At 50.7% G+C, this 18679-nt stretch overlaps 5 protein-coding genes across 5 annotated transcripts; 1 reads left to right on the top strand and 4 right to left on the bottom strand.

The window, feature by feature from the left end:
- Window positions 1-341: 341 nt before the first annotated feature.
- N7539_000058 (putative ABC transporter) lies at window positions 342-4896 on the bottom strand (the record flags this gene model as incomplete). Its single annotated transcript, XM_056929662.1, has 3 exons — window positions 342-371; window positions 436-4460; window positions 4518-4896. 3 exons carry the CDS (start codon window positions 4894-4896, stop codon window positions 342-344), a joined length of 4434 nt encoding a protein of 1477 aa, XP_056793955.1.
- A 2620-nt stretch (window positions 4897-7516) lies between these two features.
- On the bottom strand, window positions 7517-9177 carry N7539_000057 (putative clock controled protein (Ccg-8); the record flags this gene model as incomplete). The annotated part of the gene is made up of 2 exons (XM_056929661.1): window positions 7517-8754; window positions 8916-9177. 2 exons carry the CDS (start codon window positions 9175-9177, stop codon window positions 7517-7519), a joined length of 1500 nt encoding a protein of 499 aa, XP_056793954.1.
- Window positions 9178-10403: 1226 nt separating this feature from the next.
- N7539_000056 (uncharacterized protein) lies at window positions 10404-13095 on the bottom strand (the record flags this gene model as incomplete). Its single annotated transcript, XM_056929660.1, has 2 exons — window positions 10404-12959; window positions 13021-13095. 2 exons carry the CDS (start codon window positions 13093-13095, stop codon window positions 10404-10406), a joined length of 2631 nt encoding a protein of 876 aa, XP_056793953.1.
- A 280-nt stretch (window positions 13096-13375) lies between these two features.
- On the top strand, window positions 13376-14808 carry N7539_000055 (glycosyltransferase family 15 protein; the record flags this gene model as incomplete). The annotated part of the gene is made up of 4 exons (XM_056929659.1): window positions 13376-13517; window positions 13604-13867; window positions 13973-14591; window positions 14652-14808. The coding sequence occupies 4 exons, from the start codon at window positions 13376-13378 to the stop codon at window positions 14806-14808; spliced, it is 1182 nt and encodes a 393-aa protein (XP_056793952.1).
- An 847-nt stretch (window positions 14809-15655) lies between these two features.
- On the bottom strand, window positions 15656-16505 carry N7539_000054 (cytochrome c oxidase subunit VI; the record flags this gene model as incomplete). Its single annotated transcript, XM_056929658.1, has 4 exons — window positions 15656-15774; window positions 15849-15966; window positions 16102-16147; window positions 16318-16505. The coding sequence occupies 4 exons, from the start codon at window positions 16503-16505 to the stop codon at window positions 15656-15658; spliced, it is 471 nt and encodes a 156-aa protein (XP_056793951.1).
- Window positions 16506-18679: the final 2174 nt, after the last annotated feature.

Raw genomic sequence — 18679 nt, 5'->3', positions numbered from 1 at the left:
GAATGAGGAGGTGGATAGGTTATTTACCGCGGATCTTGAGGATTCTCGCTGGTTGCTGGATATTAGATACTGGCGGGGCTACCTGGGTTGTTGCACGCTGGATGTATGGCACATGTGCTCAGGACACAGGAGGAGAAAATGAACACATGAAAATGAACTGAAAACATTGATGCATCTTGTTGAAAAAGACGTTATACTACATAACTATATGCTAAACGGGGACAGTGGATGTCCTGCTTTTACAATCGCACGGGGTCGCGAGAAAAAGATCATGACAGTTTGAGAGACATAAAATCATCTTCCACATGCTAAGTTCGATCACAAGCTTGAAACTTCATCAGCTATCGTCGGTTGAAGTTCAAGAACCGAGACTGTTACCACAGACATATTAGCGTCATCGCGTTCAAATTGCGCAAAGAGCAAGGGGGTACTTACGGCAATAAAGAGAATAATCAGGTTCGACCCAACGTACGCGACATAAATACCCAAATCACGCCAGCGGTAGTCAAAATTCATGCTAAAGGTCGAATAAAACTGGTCTCCAATCTTGTAGGCACAGTACTGGCAAGCTTGAGTTGCGTTCTCAAGCAGATATCCATTGCCTCCACGTTCAAAGAATGGCTGCATGTACTCGCCACAAGTCTGGTTGGCGGGCGCTTGAAACGTATTCCACTCGTGACCGGAGCATTCGACCGGTCGACCATGCAGCTCAGTTACCACCATGCCTGCAATCAGACGATTAAAGGGGTCCAGCTGGTACAGCCATGCGCGCCAAAACTTGGGCATTTGAGGTTTGGGGATGGCAACGCCACAGAAGAGGGAGAAGATGATGACAATGGGTGGATTGAGTAGCGAGGCGATAAAGCTGTTCGGCGTCAAGGCAGAAACCATCTGTCCCAGAGTCACAGCAAAGATTTCGGTGATGAGAACCATGAGGAACTGGTATCCTGCTCGACTACTGGCCGATTGGAATCCAGGGATATAGTATAGAGGCAGGAAGAAGCAGGTAGCACACAGCACACTGTACGGAATTTCAGCCAGAACCATCGAGACTGCAAAGGCAAATTGACTGTATGTCTTGGATGCCGATTCGCGATAGAAGATCAGCCGGGACATGTCGTACTTTGGCTGGACCTGCTGTAGGATGATGGCCGGTAGGACGGTGACATTGAAAATGACAAAAATGCGGTATTGAAGCGATGTGCGAGAATCGTCGAGATTCAGGAACGCCAGACCGGTGATGACCGCAATCACCACGTGAGTGTAGAGCCGCGTGAATCCATAGTTTCGAGATCGCCAGAAAGCCAGGTGTGTGCGCCGTCCAACAACCTTGACCTGATGCCACAGTGGCGAAGCGTACTCCTTTTCGACGGGACCGTGGCCTTCATCGTTACTTTCGGTGACATACCGGGCTCTGTCTGCCTTGATATTGATGATCTCTTGCTTCAGGGAGCGAAGCTCTGGTGAATCGCGCCACGCATCACCCCAGTCTCGATCGCCGAGGCGGCGAGTTTGCCCAGCGCCAATGGCATCAAGCATCCATTCGGCGGGATTAGCATCATGGGGACAGTCAGCACCATTGCGCCGGAAATATTCCAACAGCACCTGAGAGTCAGCACCAATGTCACCAAAATAGACACACTCGCCTCCCCTTTGAAGGAGTAACAGCCGGTCGAAATTCTCAAAAAGCGCAGAGTTTGGCTGATGGATGGTACAAAGAATAGCCTGCCCAGCAGCGGCAAGTTTTTTCAAGAATCGAACGATGTTGAATGCAGACTGGCTGTCCAGACCCGAAGTTGGCTCGTCCAAGAAGAGGAGAAGCTCGGGTTTGGCGGCAAGCTCAACCCCAATCGTGACTCGTTTTCTCTCCTCGACAGAGAGGCCTGTTTCGGGTGTTCCAATAATCGCATCTGCCAGATTCTCGAGCTCCAACAGGCTTAGGATTTCCTCAACATATGCGTACTTTTCCGACCGGGGTGTCTCAAATGGCTGACGAAGGTCGGCAGAGAAGCGAAGAGCTTCTCGAACGGTAGCCATGGCTTCGTGAGTGTCAAGTTGTTCCGCGTATGAGGTCCCACGTTGGAATGCGGTCCCAGGTGCTCGGCCATCAACCAAGATGTCGCCCGAAACGACTCCTATATTCTTCCTAGCAGCTAGAACGTCCAACAGAGTTGTTTTGCCTGCGCCAGAGGCCCCCATCAGAGCTGTGAGTTTGCCGGGCTGGACGAAACCATATACCGAGTTGAGCAACCGCCGAGTTCCAGAGGGCACTGGGACCTCATAGCAAACATTCTCCCATGTGAACACAGATGTTGAGCTTGTATGCAAATTTGTCCCGGTGTCTGCCTTGGGCCGACGATTAGCCTTGGTGAGAGCCAGGGCTGCATTCAGTTCTTTGCGCTCTTGATTCTCTTTCTGGAAGAACGTGATGGTCTTTCCACCAGCTCCAAAGCGAATAGTCTCGCCGAGATACAAATTCGATGCAAGGAAGGCCAGGATCAGTCCGATCATGATAGCGAAGTTCCTCCACAAGTCACCCTTTGCATAACTGAAGGTAGTCATCAAATAGCTGGATCCTGGAATGATAGCCGACCCAGTTTCACCACCAGCAAGCGTGCAAGCCTGATAGGCGATGTCTGTGTAGCCGGGCCCAGACGGTACAAGCGAGTCCTTAGTGCAAGTCATAGTCAAGCGACTGAATTCATTCACCATCAGAGATGCAAAGCCAAGGCCAAAAGGATTGATGTAGTAAATCCAGCGGAGCCATACTTGTTCTGACGACCACTGAATCAAGTAACCGCTGGTCAAGATGAAGCACGTGATGATGACGGAAACGAACTTGATCGCAGAGTCAAAGTCGGGACAAAGACAACCAATTGTTCGGAAGATGACGGTCATGCAAACATAGCCCGTCAAAATGATCAAGACGAAAGTGAAAAATGCTCCAACATTGAGGACCAGACCACACATAAAGTAGACAATGATTGAGAAAATCAGGATCTTGGCAAAAGCGAACGTGGTGTCTACAATGATCTGCGCAATAAAGAGGGCACTGGGTCTGTAGAAGGTGAAGGCTCGATGTTTGTTGACGATCGATCGACCAATCATGGTTCCAGCAAGTTCCGCAAAGGCCTGAAAGCCATTGAATAGGAGACTGATGAACAGAAGACCTCCACGAGTAAAAGCACCTGCGCTAGTCTCGGGTTGATTGAGCCATACGGTACCGAGAATGATGGCGATGCCCGTCGAGGTGATCCACGAGACGGTCAAGGCAAACTTGTCTTGCCACTTGATCAGGAACTGACGCTGCATGAGCGCCCAGATCTGCAAGTGGAGAGGGATGGAGTAGACGGATGACTTGGACGTGAATTTACGCTTCGCCTCGAGATTGGCAACTTCGAAATCAACATAAATGTGCTTTGTTTCATGGATCTGCGCACGATATGCTCTCATGTCCTTGTCCAGTTGCTGGCTCAGTGCGGACTTGCCGAAAGCCTCAGCCAAAGCTTGAGGGGTTGATGGCACATCGTCAGCGCTTCGTCCATCTCGAAACTCTCTCTCAAATGGATCAGTGCAGCCCGTCAGATAATCTGGAGTGGTTTGGCGGGGCTTTTCTCGAAATCCTAGTCCTTCAAAGTAGGCGCGAGCTTCCTCCGTGGGGCCAAAGAACACCTGACGGCCGCTGTCGATGACCAGCACCTTGTCAAATTGCTTGTAGATGTTCTCGGATGCTTGGTATAGAGAGACAAAGGTTGTTGTTTTGTAAATGTTTGTCAGTATTCGCAATGACTTGGCAAAGTCCAGCGCAGTAGAGGCATCGAGACCACGAGTTGAGTTGTCCCAGGATAGAATACAGGCAGCGGTCGAGAACATCTCGGCGATGCTGACTCTTCGCCTTTCACCGCCGCTGACACCTCGAATAAACTGGTTACCAATCACGGTGTTGGCTGTATGTTCGATGTTAAACATACGCAAAAGCATGCTGGTCACCCTGTCCTTAAACTCCGTCTTGGACACCCCGTGCGGCCGCTTGCCGGGAATCTTAGTGTCCAGTGCAAAGCCGATGGTTTGCTTGACAGTCAAAGTGGGCTGATGGATATCATCTTCTTGATTGTAAACAGCCTCGCCACGGAAACGCTTCGCAAAGGTCGCGGAGTCATAAGGGCCATACAGGACTTCTCCGTCGACGCTCGTGTAGCCAAATCTTTGATTCGCGATCACCTTGAGGAAAGATGTACATCCCGACCCAGGCCGCCCCAGCACCAGAATCATCTCTCCAGGCAAGGCCAGCCCTTTGAACCCCTCGAGGATATTATACTCTTCACCCTGCTTACCGCATCCGAACCATTGCATGATGAGCGCGGGCACGTTGAGGAAGTCGACTATGGCATCCGGGAACGTTTTAATGAAGGTCTTTACGCCGCCCATTCCCCGTACTGTCAGATTGTCCCAGATGACGCCTGTGGCACGGTCAGGATGAGCTTAGAAATTCCGGGGAGTTCGCAGAGATGAGATACCGATGTGCTTGTCCTTGATCCCTGCTTCTTGCTCTGCGGCGCGATTCCCCCTCAATGTAGACTCCAAGTCCCACGGCTCCTCCGAATCGGCTGCAGTACTTCCTTTCTCCACATCCTCGGCGGTGATAGTTGGCTTGGAAGCTCGCGAAGCTTGCTTCGACAAGCGCCGAGCCTGGTATGAAATATTTGAGAATTGTCTGTTCAATTCCGAGAATTCGTATTCGGCCTTCTCAACGTCCACACCGCGTGGGGACGATGTCATGCCTTGTGGGTTTGACAAGCGAATCTCTTCCCGGCCTTGCTCATAGCTGACTGAGCTGTGTGCCATGGTGTTCGATGACTCGGTGTTTGCACCCACAATGGGGGATTTTAGATCCATGACTGAACTTGGGGTCCGAGGTGTGATTGAGCAGTCTCCGTCGCTTGAGTCACGGCCCGCAATGAGGTGCTATTCTTCTATCGACTTCATAGATTCGGGATGATTGACGAGGAGACCAAGCTGACGCTTGCGTTGACCTGCACATGAGAAGTAGAATCCAGGACTCAGATCCTATGACTTTGACTCGTCAACCTAAGTTAATTACTGACAGAGTAGTTAGTCATGAAAAATATTCGCTGCGACTAAGCCCGTTTGGAGACCTATGGCTCGACCCAGTGCCAGCTGGATACTGCATTAAGGTAGCGGATTCGGAGTCCCAGACAGGACATCTTTCTCCAATCACCCCGACTGTTTACTCCACCATCCGGCCAATCTGCTCCCGATCTTTGAAATTTGATCTTTTCCGCGGCCACGAAGATCCACCTGGGGCCCCGCTTCGAGGCCGCAACATGTGGTCCAGGGGGGGGGAACCCTTGAAGCGGGGACCCTACGGGATTTAGACCGTAGCGCTGACCCGATAAGCTGGGTTGAAAATGGTCATGACCGTCGTTGGCAAGGCCTGCAAATGGCGGTGGGGATCGAGTCTTGGTCAACATCAAGATGATCAGGGATCGATTGGGCCGGGGATGCATCGATCAGAGCATATCAAGTCTGCAGAAGGCAGCGTCTGAAGGATGTACAGTGGAGGAGTATATGCAAAGCCTCTTGCAGGGCGTGGATGGCCACGCGGTAGAACCCCGGGATGGACCAGAGACTGGCGCCTTGGGCGCCCAGTGCTCGCTTCCAAGTCCGTTGACTGGTTCCCACTGCCGGAGTGGGCATGCCCCCAAACGGCAAGAACGGCAAGTTCCGTAGAAGGAGTCTTGCTTGGAAATCAGTCATGGCTGAGGCACATGACCTGGTCTTGGAGAAGCGCCTCCTGCCACCCAAGTTACCAACTTCCCAAAGACAGGAGGACCTTGTTACCTGCACAAATCGAAGCTCGTCTGCGGAGTCAACTCAGGCCCTCGTTGTGTGACTCATCATGATTCTTGCAGCCAGGTGTTGCTAGTACTACGACAGTAGTAGTCGCCGAGGGACTTGGGGGGCAGCGTCCAGTCTGATTGAGGTCTGGCGCTTTGGGTGAATTAGATAGACACCAAGGTAGGTACTTTATCCGGCCTGGCGGGTCTACCTGCTCGGACTGTCATCCTCATGCTCTCAAAGCAGCTGCCACGGTTCTCTCGGCTTCTTGTCTTTGCCAAGACCATGTAACCTCAGGGGTGGTGGCGGGAAGTTGGAACATCTTGGGGTTTCGACGGCCGCATGAGCAGCGGACCGCGCACAAAACAATGACAACGGAGGATTCTGCAAATCAACATGGCTGCAGGCCTTCTGCAATTGAGATGCCATGCCAATGGCGAGGCAAAATCTGAGCAAGGGTCATGAAAATGATGAAAATCAGCAGGCCTTCACTGCTACGTGTTAATGACCGCAGTTTGGTTGACCGCTTCGGAGTCGGCACGGTAAACACATGATCTCTCAGGATGAAATGACCGGTCATATCATCCTCTTCGATGATGAAGCCCGTCAGTAGTCCGTCTGTCGAGACGGAAGCTCGGATTCTCCGAAAGATGCTGTCTGGTGAAAGGCTCCGAGCGTGAAGATGCAGGGCTGCAGCCTGGATGCCAATACCTCCGGCGGAAGTTTAGACTCTTGAATTGGATGTCCGCATAAGGCCTGATCTCAGCCCGAGTACGATTATAACCTCATGGGATCATTCACGTGACGATAAGATGAGAATGCTGCTACATAGTAGGCTGTAGGTACTAGGTACTAACTGGTAGGTTAGCCGGTATTAAATTAGAACCTACTAAGGTACATGGATGCTACAAGAGTACAGACGAGGAGGTAAAGATGAGCCTCGACCGGTAGGTTCAATGTCTGTCGGTCAATCGGTCGAATCGTCAAAGCTTAGCCGCCTATTTAATACATGAGATCAAAATGGGGAGCTCCAACATGGCTTGATTCTATGAATGCTTAATTGCATTTTTGGATCGTGATTCATCCCAGACTGGAACGCCCGCGACCAATGCAATGGATCTAGGGGACTAAGGGACCGCTACGTGGAAGCTACTGAACAGTCGGCTCATCAGAATTCTGCATCCGTCTAGATGGCTTAAAATGCTCGTTGTCTGTGAGTAAGACAGAAAGGGTCCGAATCAGAGGTCACACTGAGGGTCTGTCACCTTGAAACAGTGCAAGCCAGCTATGGAAGACTACATATGAAACTTTTCAAGGTACAACTACGGAACGAAGAACTGTGTGGTGAAGCTGCAAGAATACATACTGCAAGTAAGTAAAGAGGTAATCAAAAAATAGTTCACAGATTTTCAGAGCAGGCTAGAAACGTCAATAAAGACAAGGGATATCAATCATGAGCAACGTCATAAGCACGAAATGGAAATCAAAATGGTACGGTCTGCGCAACGTAATACCAACGACACACAAAAACACAAGAACAAGAACGCGCAAACACACTTGGATGGAGGGACTTTGGTGTGACGACTGGAGGCGAATCCTAAATTGAAAGATTGTGTGAGGTTCTGTGCAAAAGAGCGGCGGAGCATGCGTATAAGAACTATGCCTTCTCCGTTCCACTCATCTGGAAGTCCTCCCGCGTTTCCGGTCCCGGCACGATAGGTGCCTTGATATCGGCACTGATATCCGCACCGTTGGTGTGGCCAGCAGAAGGCAGCGGGAGGTGACTCTGCTTCTCCACGTCGGACACGGGTTTGTTTTCTGGCCTTTTGCGTCCCAGTCGCTCGCACCAGTGTTCCGCGCTCACCAGGGTATCATTGACAACGCCACTGACTTGGCCGAGAATGTCCAACCCTTCATTGGCAAGAACGAGAACGCGCTGAGCACCAATTCGAGCATCTGATGACGCCTCGGGCGAATCTGGAGGCGGTTGGGAGGTGCTTGCCATCTGGAAGCGTTGAGGCAAGGACGTCAAGTGTCTGCGGACAAGATATCGAGCATTTTCCGGCAAAGCACCGCCGGCATATCTAGAAACCACATCCACCACTTGCTTCAATGTGGACAGGATGTCGGTCTTGACAGCCTGCATGCGCTGAGTAAGGAGGGAGGCGCTGTCCGCGTTTGCGGCCTGTGATCCACCTTCCAGGTCCTCCCCTTCCTGCTGCTTTTGACTCTCCCATTCGGACATCGCCTTCTGGAGAGCCACGATGGCCCGCCCTAGACGCCCGTTCGCCCAGCGCAGCCATGTCAAACAGTATTGCAGACTGCGCAATGACTCGTCGCTCATGGCGACACCAAGCCCCGACGTTGAGATCACTAATCGACTCTGCCAAGTAGGCGGGGCCTGACGGTCGGGCTTTTCCTCATAGCGAGGGGAACGCATCTCATCGTATGGGGGCAGCGTATCCGCCATGGAGAGATCTGATGAGCTCCGGGTTCGTGAAGGCGTCATCGTGGTGTCGGATGTCGCCCCGTCCTCTACTGGCTCTGAGGTGGTTTCACCAGCCACCTTTCGACGTTTACTGGAAGGCTTTGCCTCCGAGGATTCGCGTCGTTGTAATGCCCAGCGAATCCCACTCTCCACGCCTGTCTTGCGCCCCACAGTTCCAACAGTGTTCGCGACAGGTGAACCGATGTTACGTTCAATGAATTCGGCTCCCGTTTTGAAACGGGCCGAATAAGACTTAGATGTGGTGTACGCTGAGACAGATCCGTTGATGGCAGATGATATCAGCGGATGAGATGAAGTGAGCAGTGACAAAAGCGGCTCAGGTTGCGGCGGCTCAGGTGAAACAGTTGTGTTGGGCTGTCGCGTCGTTCGAGGAGATTGACCAAAATCTAGCCGATAAATAATTAGTCTAGGTTATATAAACTTTCGCGCAGCTCAGCTCAGGCCTATTCGCCATGCCGATCGAGCGTGGTCAATTTACGATTGCAGATATACACAGAATCACGGGCAGATCGAAGGTTAACGTATTGGAGAACGAGGGTATACTTACCGGACCGAAGCCCTTCCAGGGCCTGAGCAGCCTCCAGATCATCCATCGAGATCACGCTGGTGGCCCGCCGAGCGCGATCCTCGGCAATACTGGTTTCAAGGTCCATCACGTTGGAATAGGCATTCTGTCGAGCAGGAGTTGGTAGTGAGGGGAAAGCACTAGCGCTTCCAACGAGAGACGACGGTCCTGAGGGCAATCTGCTTGGAGCGGAGGAGGCGGTTGAATCAGTTGCGTCGGGGCTGAAAGATTTCTCGGTCTCCATGTTGGGGGTGGAACGGTTCAACAGGCTTCGCCGAACAGTCGTTTCCCTGTCGCGAGTCGTAATTTTCCCTCTTGCGCAATGCCAACTGGGCCAATAATTCTTGACGAGAACCGAGTGCTGATGCACTTTCACGTGCAATTCACTCGGGCTCCGTCACCGGTGCAGATTAGCTAAGCCGTCCGTGGGGACTTTCACATGTCGTCCCAACAAAAATCTGGAAGGGAAGTACATACCTACCTGTTACCTACGATAGTACGTACATATGAACATACGCAAGGTAAGGTGCTGTGGTAGGTAGTAGTACCTAATTGTAATGATCGAGTGAACAGACTTGGTTTATCGACTGCCGAGTGAGCTCGTCCAATGATTGAAGTCTCCTGAGTCCTCGTCGAGTGGTGGCAAACTTTGGAGTGTCTTGAGCACGAGATGCGGAGTAAAGTAGCGAGGAACGGGTTTGATCAGGTCGCTGAACTGCCGATTTGTTCCACTGACTTCACTCGAATACCCGGTTATCGTGATTTCTGACGTATCTGTACTTCTGGCACCTTTGCAACTTCCACCACTAGCGTCCTCCATCCTGAGGCATGGAAGAGTCCTTCACTGGATCTCCAATACGTGCTCTCCATATAGTCTAGTCCTGCTCCTGTGATTCACACACATGGATTCCACGCCAATATCAAATAGCCCAGGGGACTCCTCGCCGAAACTGGCGGCTAGTGCTGGATGCTATTGTTATGAATATCACTTCGAGGGTTCTCGTGATGTATCTGATCACTTTCAAGTTTCAGTAAGGAACGCTCCATACTGCCTCCGCCTCCTTGGTAAATTCCTCTCTCGCTACGCGCGCTTTCAATGGATAGAGCGCCCCGTTCTGCCTTATTTTCCCGTTGATATTCAATGGTTCCTGCCATCTGTAGCAGGACCATGGTATGTACCACTCTCAAGCAAGTATTCGAGCTTTTCTCTTATAATTGTACACTAGAATATTTGCAACTTGTGATACTAACGTAGAGGTGCTTCTCACTTCATGACAAAGTGTATCTTCGCGTATCTCAGCCTTAATAGGGCTCAAGAGGCAGGTATAGGTAAAATGGCACCACATGCAAAGGTAGCGCGATCAGAGATGAGGCATACATCGTGTATCGAGGTGAGTTGCTTTGGGAGATGCACTACTCCGTGAAGGTGCTCAAGCCTGACAAAGGGTTTCCCCCGATGCTAATTGGCCTTCAATTGACGCTCTGTCTAAGTCTCCATTCCAGACGTTCTGCCAAGATGTTCCAATTTGAGTGGCCATTCGAGCGAGCGATACCCTTCAAACTATCTACAACCGACGAGATCAGACTCTCGAACCGAGGTCTTAAGTTCCGCAGTTGAGCATCGTAAGACGACTCATTGAATGAAATGGTTAGAGTTTGTTCATACTCGAAGCCATCATCCAGCTCCGAGTCTGAGTCCGAACCACTCTCGATAGTCTGCTTTCGTCGCCGCCGCTCCTTAGACACATCAATGTCACCATGCTTGGGCGATTCTCCTTCAGCTGCGTGAACTGTTTGCAGATCAACAAGTTGAATTGCAAGATCCATGATCTTCACAAAAATTTGATGAATTGGCTTCAGGTCTTGCGAAAGGAGACACTGCTCCTCTAGTGAGAGGATGTAGTGGTCATGAGCAGCAATAATTGCGTCCAAATCCTGAGCGTCGTGCAGAGCCTGGTGCAGAGCCGCAGTGGAAGCTGATATCGCGACATAAGCCAAGTGTGAGTAAAGAGTATCAAGGAACCACGTGAGATTGTGGTAAAGACTGCACACGAGTGCTTCATTCGCCTCGCCAGTCACAATATTACGCCCTTGGCGTATGCGATGCTTGACAAGAGCATACTTTGACCGGCGAATCTGCATGAGAAAGGCGGAAATCCGTTGGTAAATTCGAATGGCGTCGCGTGGAACGATGTTCGTGAGGGCCCAAGGGAGAACATAGTCGATTGATATGCTCTCGAGAATCTGCACACTTCGACTCAGACTCGAGGAATTCCCGGCTGAGTGGAGTCCGACCTGTGTTCGTACGACCACTCTCGATACGTCGACGTGAGCCAACACACTGAATGCAGAACGAGCAACCTCGGTTAAGAGAAACCTATCATCCCAAGCACGACCGCGATCTATCAAGTCGAATATCTTGCCATCGAGAACGGCAAGCGCGCTTATGTCTTCGCCCAAGTACACCTGTTTCAAGGCTACGAATGAATGCCAGATCCCACATTGTGAGTCAAGTTCAATCTGTAGCAAGCCCGCACTGGTCGAATGATAGAAATCAACCAGTTGATTGAAGGCATTTTCCACCCGAACAGAAAAGGGTAGCGCTTGATGGACTGTCCCGGAAAAGACCATGTCAAACAACGTGCTGGCTGAATTGGCTTCGTGATCCTCTGGAAGAGCATTCAAGTTTCGTAAGAAGACCTTGCTTTTGCCGGTCGTGAACACCTTTTGAAGACTCGGCTGCAAAAACTTGGGGATATTCTGTCGATTGGGCCCTTCGTTGATCTCAAACCAGTCATACCATATCGTCCGCAAGTCCCCATGTGTATTTTTTCGCTTGACAAAGAAAGCAGTATCAGAAGAGTCGATTTGACCGTCTGCCATCCAGCTCTGGACAGACTGTGCATAGGTCTTGAAGCATGAAAGGAAGAGGTTGCCCAAGTTCTTGGAGGTTTTTTCGTCTCCTGAAGCTTCTGTCATGCACACAAGGTCAAAGAGAAGATCAAGGCAACGCATCGGGCTTTCATCCGATCCCTCGAGGTCTGAGACCAACTCCGACAGCAACAACAACTGATGTGAAGCTCGGCTAATTGTATCGTAGAGCTGAAGAAGGCTTACAATTGAGCCAGGCGACAGATATTGGCGTTGCATCGTGCAGAGGACCTCGTCAAACCCACGCAGGGATTGACCAACGCCTTGAGAAAATGTTTGCATGTATGCAGTTTGCTGCGTTGCATTTGTGAATTGCCGAAGTAAATTGATCCTGATACCCTTTTGAGCAAAAGCTTCCAACAAAGAGCCAATCCCCAATTCTGATGCATGAGTGAGTGTGAAGCGACGGTCAACAAGAATGTCCCCGGCAACAAATTCAAAAATCGAGGTCGGCAAAGCTTGAAGCATGAATATCGTTTCACGCGCTAGTTGCAACTCGGTAATGGCGAGAGGCCCACTTCCTGTCTTTTGAGCATTTTCAGGCCTCCAGAATTGCGCATTCTCGATGGAAGGCAGAAGTTCCTCTGCGTCTCCATCCACGAATGTGTTGTCGGGAATCTGGTAATTCGGAGCCTCCGCAGTGGAAGCATGCAGAGGGCGTTCCTGAAGGAACCCACTACCACCCTCAGAAGCAAGCTCATCGTCTGATGAGTCGGGGCCGAAGTCGACATCATCCCAAATCTCTTCGTCGCTATATGCCACACCATGAGCCCCTAGATCTGCCCATGATAATGGCTGATTGGGATTTGGAACGGACGGCGCTCGTGAGACCTTACTGTCCACGAGCAGCGCTGGGCGATCAGACAATTGCAGTAAGAAGCTCAGAATTTCAGGATGCCATGAATTTGAATACTGTTCCAATTGAAGAAGACGACAGCGGAGACCTTCTGCAAGCTCGTCTCGATTGAGGACTTGAAACTTTTCTTGCAATCCTTCGAGCTGCCGAGTGACTTCAAATTGATTCGTTCGCCCATGGACTCCAAGACGCAGCGCGGCCTTCACCCGATGCTTGAGACCTTTGAGATGTTGTGATCCCTAGGTATTGGTATCAATATGATGCACGCTCAGGAGACCGAAAGTGTCTTGATAGGCTTACATGGGCGTCTACTAAGAGACGCGCGACCTTAGTGATAAGCTCCTCTATTAACGAGTTGATAGCCTCCACTTCCATGAGTTGTCCTGGTAGCTGGGCGATAGATCGAAGCAATAGACATCAAGGACGCTCTGAGAACTTTGAGTCGGTGGAAGCTATCTCAGAATCAGACTATTGTTGATAGCGCTGGAGATCTCAAGCCAACTGGGACGCGTGGGCAACGCGGGCGCTAGTCCTCATAGGGCATAGGCGGCCCCCGGCTGGACTGGCCGGCCCTGTCGTCGCTTTTTGGTCTTTTGGAATGTGTTTCGCCCCCCTTTCACTTACTTACACAGACTTGTCTCCGAATCGACACAAGATGGCGATCGCGCGACCGATTCGCATGCTCGGTGCAGCATGCATTTTATTAACGCTGTTCCTGATATTCCAGGTCCGTCAGGACTCATCAGGAGTCTCATCTAAGTTGACGCACGGCATGAAACGGGATCCTCTATTAGATCGTTCGTTGCCACTTCCGCGATTTTCCTCGATGGGAGATTCGATACTACTCTACGTACCTATACGATGAGACTGACATATGCCGCAGCTACTGGGGAGCCGGCTGGCGAGTTATGGCGCGCTGAGGACCACGACTACTCCCCCGACAGCGACAAGTCCGCCCGCACGAATGCTGCACTTATCTCACTTGTGCGCAACCAGGAGCTTTACGAGCTGATCAGCACTATGCGCGACCTCGAGCGCACCTGGAACCACAAGTTCAACTATCCGTACATCTTTTTCAATGACGAACCGTTCACCGAGGAATTCAAACAGAAGACGCAAGCTGTTACCAAGGCCAAGGTCCAATATGGTATGAACGCTAAGAGATCATCCTCTTATCGGGCAGGGTTTCGCTGTCGGGTGAATGATAGTACAGATCTCAGAAAGTTGTGACTGACACGTCTGGTTACTACAGAGTTGGTGCCCAAAGAACACTGGGCGGTCCCCGAATGGATCAGCATGGAGCTTTTCCGCGAATCCGCCCAGATTCTCGAAGAGGAAAGCATCCAATACGCCTCCAAGCTTTCCTACCACCAAATGTGTCGCTGGAACAGTGGGATGTTCTACAAACACGCAGCTCTCAAGGATTACCGATATTACTGGCGAATTGAGCCCAAGGTTCAATTCTTCTGCAATGTTGATTACGACGTTTTCCGATACATGGAAGACAACAACAAAACTTACGGCTTTACGATCAATCTCTACGATGCTCCGCAAACCATCAAAAAACTTTGGCCCGAAACCCGCAAATTCCTGGCGGCGAATCCTTCGTACTTGAACGAGAACAACATGTGGGAATGGCTTACGGACGACAAGGCTCGGCCCGAGCACACCAAAGATGCGAATGGCTATTCGACCTGCCACTTCTGGTCTAACTTTGAAATTGGCGACCTCGACTTCTTCCGAGGAGAGCAATATGAGTCGTACTTCCAGCATCTGGACCGTGCTGGTGGCTTTTTCTATGAGCGCTGGGGCGATGCGCCTGTTCACTCGATTGGGGTTGGTCTCTTTGCGAATGCTGCGAACGTGCACTGGTAAGGTCTCCCATCTTGTTGCGGCATCAAGGATTCTCATGCTAATTCTCGGTCGAACAGGTTCCGTGATATCGGATACAATCACATTCCATACTACAACTGCCCCAACTCTCCCAAATGCTCTGGATGCAAAGCCGGCCAATTCTTCGCCGGTGCCGACTTCCTTGCCAAAGAGGACTGTCGCCCTACGTACTTCAAATACGTTGGCACTCACTAGAGCGGAAAAACTGATGACGCAGCGGCCCTGTGGTGTATTTGGGCGCTTTTATGAAAGTCCTAGCCCTGGGGCATTTCCCTTACTGCATACCCCGAATTATTCGATAAGACTTGGGGACTTGGCGTTCGAGCGGATGTATACCTATTGACTATTCTTGTTGCTTTCTTTTCATCTGAACCTCGCAATATGTTCTTCCTGTGCACTACGAAAATGCGACCTTGACTGCGAAATGATTGCATGCATAGATTGAGCTTGGCAGGTGTGCACTAACCTCTGTACATGTATTCATGTTCAATTGCACATGACTCAAACCAAGGCGTCCATCTCCACAAACCGGATCTTCGTAATGAATGGTCGATACTATTCAACCTCTAGGTCGGATTGATTGTGTAAGGGTTGACAGGTGGCCCCGCCGTAATTCTCACATTGATTCACCTGTGCGCCGAAGTGGCCCATGATCAACCCAGTTCTAGGTCTGTAGGTAGGCATAGACCTGAACTGAGTGACGCGCAAGGCTGAAAGCCGGGAAGACTTATTATTTGTTCAAGACATCGCATAAAATAGCTATGAACAGCAGATGCAAAATGGTCCAAGCGCCAACCAAAACGTCCGAGGAAGCCATTTTCCGGATAAGTTCAGGACTTAATAACACAGAAAAACTCTAAGACATGTATACAGCTTTCTCTTCTACCGACCCTCAGGAGCGTAAGCTTGCGAATCCTGGAGTTCGACCAATCGTACCTCAGTCGAGGTCTGGAAAGTACGAATAAGACAAAAGAAGCGGGAGAGAGAGAGCGTTTGGCGTGAGCGGGAATGAGGGGGATCAAAGAACATGAAAAACGCTTATTTACTCCTCATGGGGGTACATCTCCTCGCGAAGAGCGACGCCCAGCTCCTGACGCAGACCGTCGAGCTGGTCAAGATATTGCTTGTACTGATCCTGGTTCTCAACCTTGGCCTTGATGCCTATTTTGGAAGGGTCAGCGTTTTTTTATTCAAATCCCTGTGGCAGGAGGTGCAATTTCAGGAGGCGCGCATACCCTCGAAGACGCGGACAGCGGTGGGGAAGTCATTGACGCGACGAGCAGCCTTCAGGGCCGCAGTGAGGACCTCAATAGAGGGGACGAGATCGTAAGCGAAGCAGTTGTTCAGGTTGCGCTGTTCGAATCAGACGAGTCAGTTTTATTTCGATGTAGTCGCTGCAGGCTTGAGCCCCGAGTAGCGATCGATTTTCGCATGACAAGAAAAGGTATCCGCTATCTCCCGAAGTCGTTCCTGGCTAATGTTTCATACCTGGAGCTCGAAAACATCCTGCACACCGTCGAATTCCTTCTCGAAACTGCAATTGACCCAATATATCAGCGATTGTGTTTCTTGGCAAAGTTGCAAGATCGACTCGGCAGCAGAAATTCCGGCAGCGACTGCGGGCGCAATACACCGTCCATCATTCTGCACTTCGTCATTTCGACCTCCAGAAACGCCCCCAATGGGTCGATGAAGTAGCCGTACCGAGCGGAGAACTCCTCGTAAGTCTCATCCTCGTGACCAGAACGAAGCATACGGGTAGTACCGAAGTTGGCGGTGCGGGCAGCCAGAGTCACTGGGATCTGCATCTGGGAGCGGACGAGGGGGGCTCGGACAACGCTGGCAGGGCGGACAGCGCGAGACGCGGTACGGAAGACGGAGAGGAACGACATTGTGGGCCGGAGGTATATAACCGAGTCAAGAGACGGTGGTTGAGGAGGGGCAGCTGCGAATTGAGGACGGGGAAGGGAGGAAGTCGAGAAGTGTCGTGTAAGTCCGGCTGGATTTTGCGGGTGGTGTGGTGTTTCGGCCTCAGGCATGAAGACCGGCTCTAGTCTCGGGCTTGGATCTCGAGCTTTTTGATTGGTTATGTGATGCCGTCATCATCTGCGATGTCAGGATCCTCCTGCAGACGGCTACTAACTGACCAGTATCTGTAGTTCTGTACTGTCTACCCGACCGAGTCTTGCAGAACGTATCATCGACCGGAATCGATAATCTTGATGTGTGTGTTTGCTCGCGAATGGCTTGATCCTATATCCAATTCATTGTCATCTACTTGGCCATTACTTGGACCTCAGCACATTAGGAACCACGACTTGAAATTCAACCTATCTCGTGAGACATCGATACCACAGCCGAGTGGGAGTGGAGAATGAAGGTAAATTCGACCATTCCTCTCACCCTCTTGGATCAATGGGGGAACATTCTGCTCACTGAGGTATGCAATGGATACAAATGATCCCCCAACCGAGCGAATAGGTGCAGGCGAACTTTCCATTTCTATACAATATTGTTTCCGTTGGAGCAATAGAATTTGTTCACGGGAACCGTAAGTGGACGCCGCGCTTACAAGCCCGTCTACCTAGTAATATTAGACGGACTGCAGGATGGACGCTTACTAGGCATGAGCAAATTGTCTGGTTTGCCACAGAATTGATCGCTCAATTAGAGGAAGTAAAGCGGGCATGAGAACGAAACAGATCAATCAAGCTTCGCTGTCAACGGGCTTATATCCCTTCCAGCGTCAGAGCTACCACCTGGTAAGGTACCACACTGGTAATGGAATCCAACTGAAGGGTTATATCTGACTTAGAGGACCACCAGTTGGAAGCTACGAGCACATGGTTCTTATGAGGGCTCTCACAGTCGCTCTAGGACGCAACTTCCAGCAATATCTACATGTTCCGAGTATGCCGAAAATGGGCATGCTAGTCCAAATAGACAGAGAGTGCGTACCTGCATACCTTAGTAAACTAGGACGCTGAGGATGAGCACGGCTCGAGAGGTTCCTAGGTACGACGTCTGTCGTGTGTAACCAAAGGACGCAAGTTGGGATAGGATCTGGGGTTGATAAGCTAACGTAGGGGTGGGGATCTAGCTCAATGGTAAATTTGGCCATCAAAATAGCGTAAGAACAGACCGAGTATGTTGTCGATGAGCCTGGGCTTAGGGCAATTGTTGACACATAGGTGCTGGGAACATCCTCTACTTTCAGCATAATACTAGTAAGGTACTGAGAAGGGCATGTCTTTATACGTTAGTCATCACATAGATACTGTACCCGCCCCATAATAAAGGTCCGATTTATCTTGTATGACGACGTGCTCATTAGGTAGGTGGTCAAATAAGCTTCAATTTCATCTAGGTGTCAACCTCTGACAAATTATTACACCCTCAATGTCGGTAGCTTGATGGCTCATGACTGCTACCGTCGCTTGATAACACGATGTTAATTGCCGAAAGCTTTGCGTAAAGTCGAACCCGCTCAAATCATAGCCAGACTACAAGTGGTAGTCGTTAGTATTGGAGGCTACTGGGAAACGTAGCAGACCCAAAAGAGGGGAGAAAGGAATGGTGAGATTGCATCTGGTGAGAGGTGCCTATCTAAGCTACGAAGGTGGTGTGCGTGGGCGCGCACCACGCTGGTGAGACGCGCCAAACCACCAAGCTATCTCAACAGTTAGGTCCGAGCATCTTACCTAGCAGGACTGTGAGATATTCGACGGAGGGCCAAGTTCGAGTTCACTATTGCGCCCCCCCCCCCCCCCCCCCATTGAGTCCCAAGATACGAGCAACAGCCGTGCTTGACGCAAAGGGTCAAGAGTTGCATGGCATAGAGTCACTTCTAGTGAACCCTCTTATGCCTGTACGTAAACTAGATGGATAGAACCCGGGTTGATTGAATTCCGAAATCCAATTGGATTTTTTTTGATGCCCGGTCGTATGCTACTGTTCCAGTAGTGTTCACCAATGTCGCACCAAATGCCCCTACAGAGTTCCGGGCTTGACTAATAACATCTAACACCGAAGGATGCTTCTATACTCGAATAGGCATAGAGATCCT

The sequence above is a fragment of the Penicillium diatomitis genome, assembly GCF_028827545.1.
Source record: "Penicillium diatomitis strain IBT 30728 chromosome Unknown utg000001l_segment0_segment0, whole genome shotgun sequence".
In the NCBI taxonomy this organism is placed as follows: Eukaryota; Fungi; Ascomycota; class Eurotiomycetes; order Eurotiales; family Aspergillaceae; genus Penicillium; species Penicillium diatomitis.
Note: the sequence above shows the minus strand (reverse complement) of the source record. Positions and strands in the feature narration are given on the sequence as shown.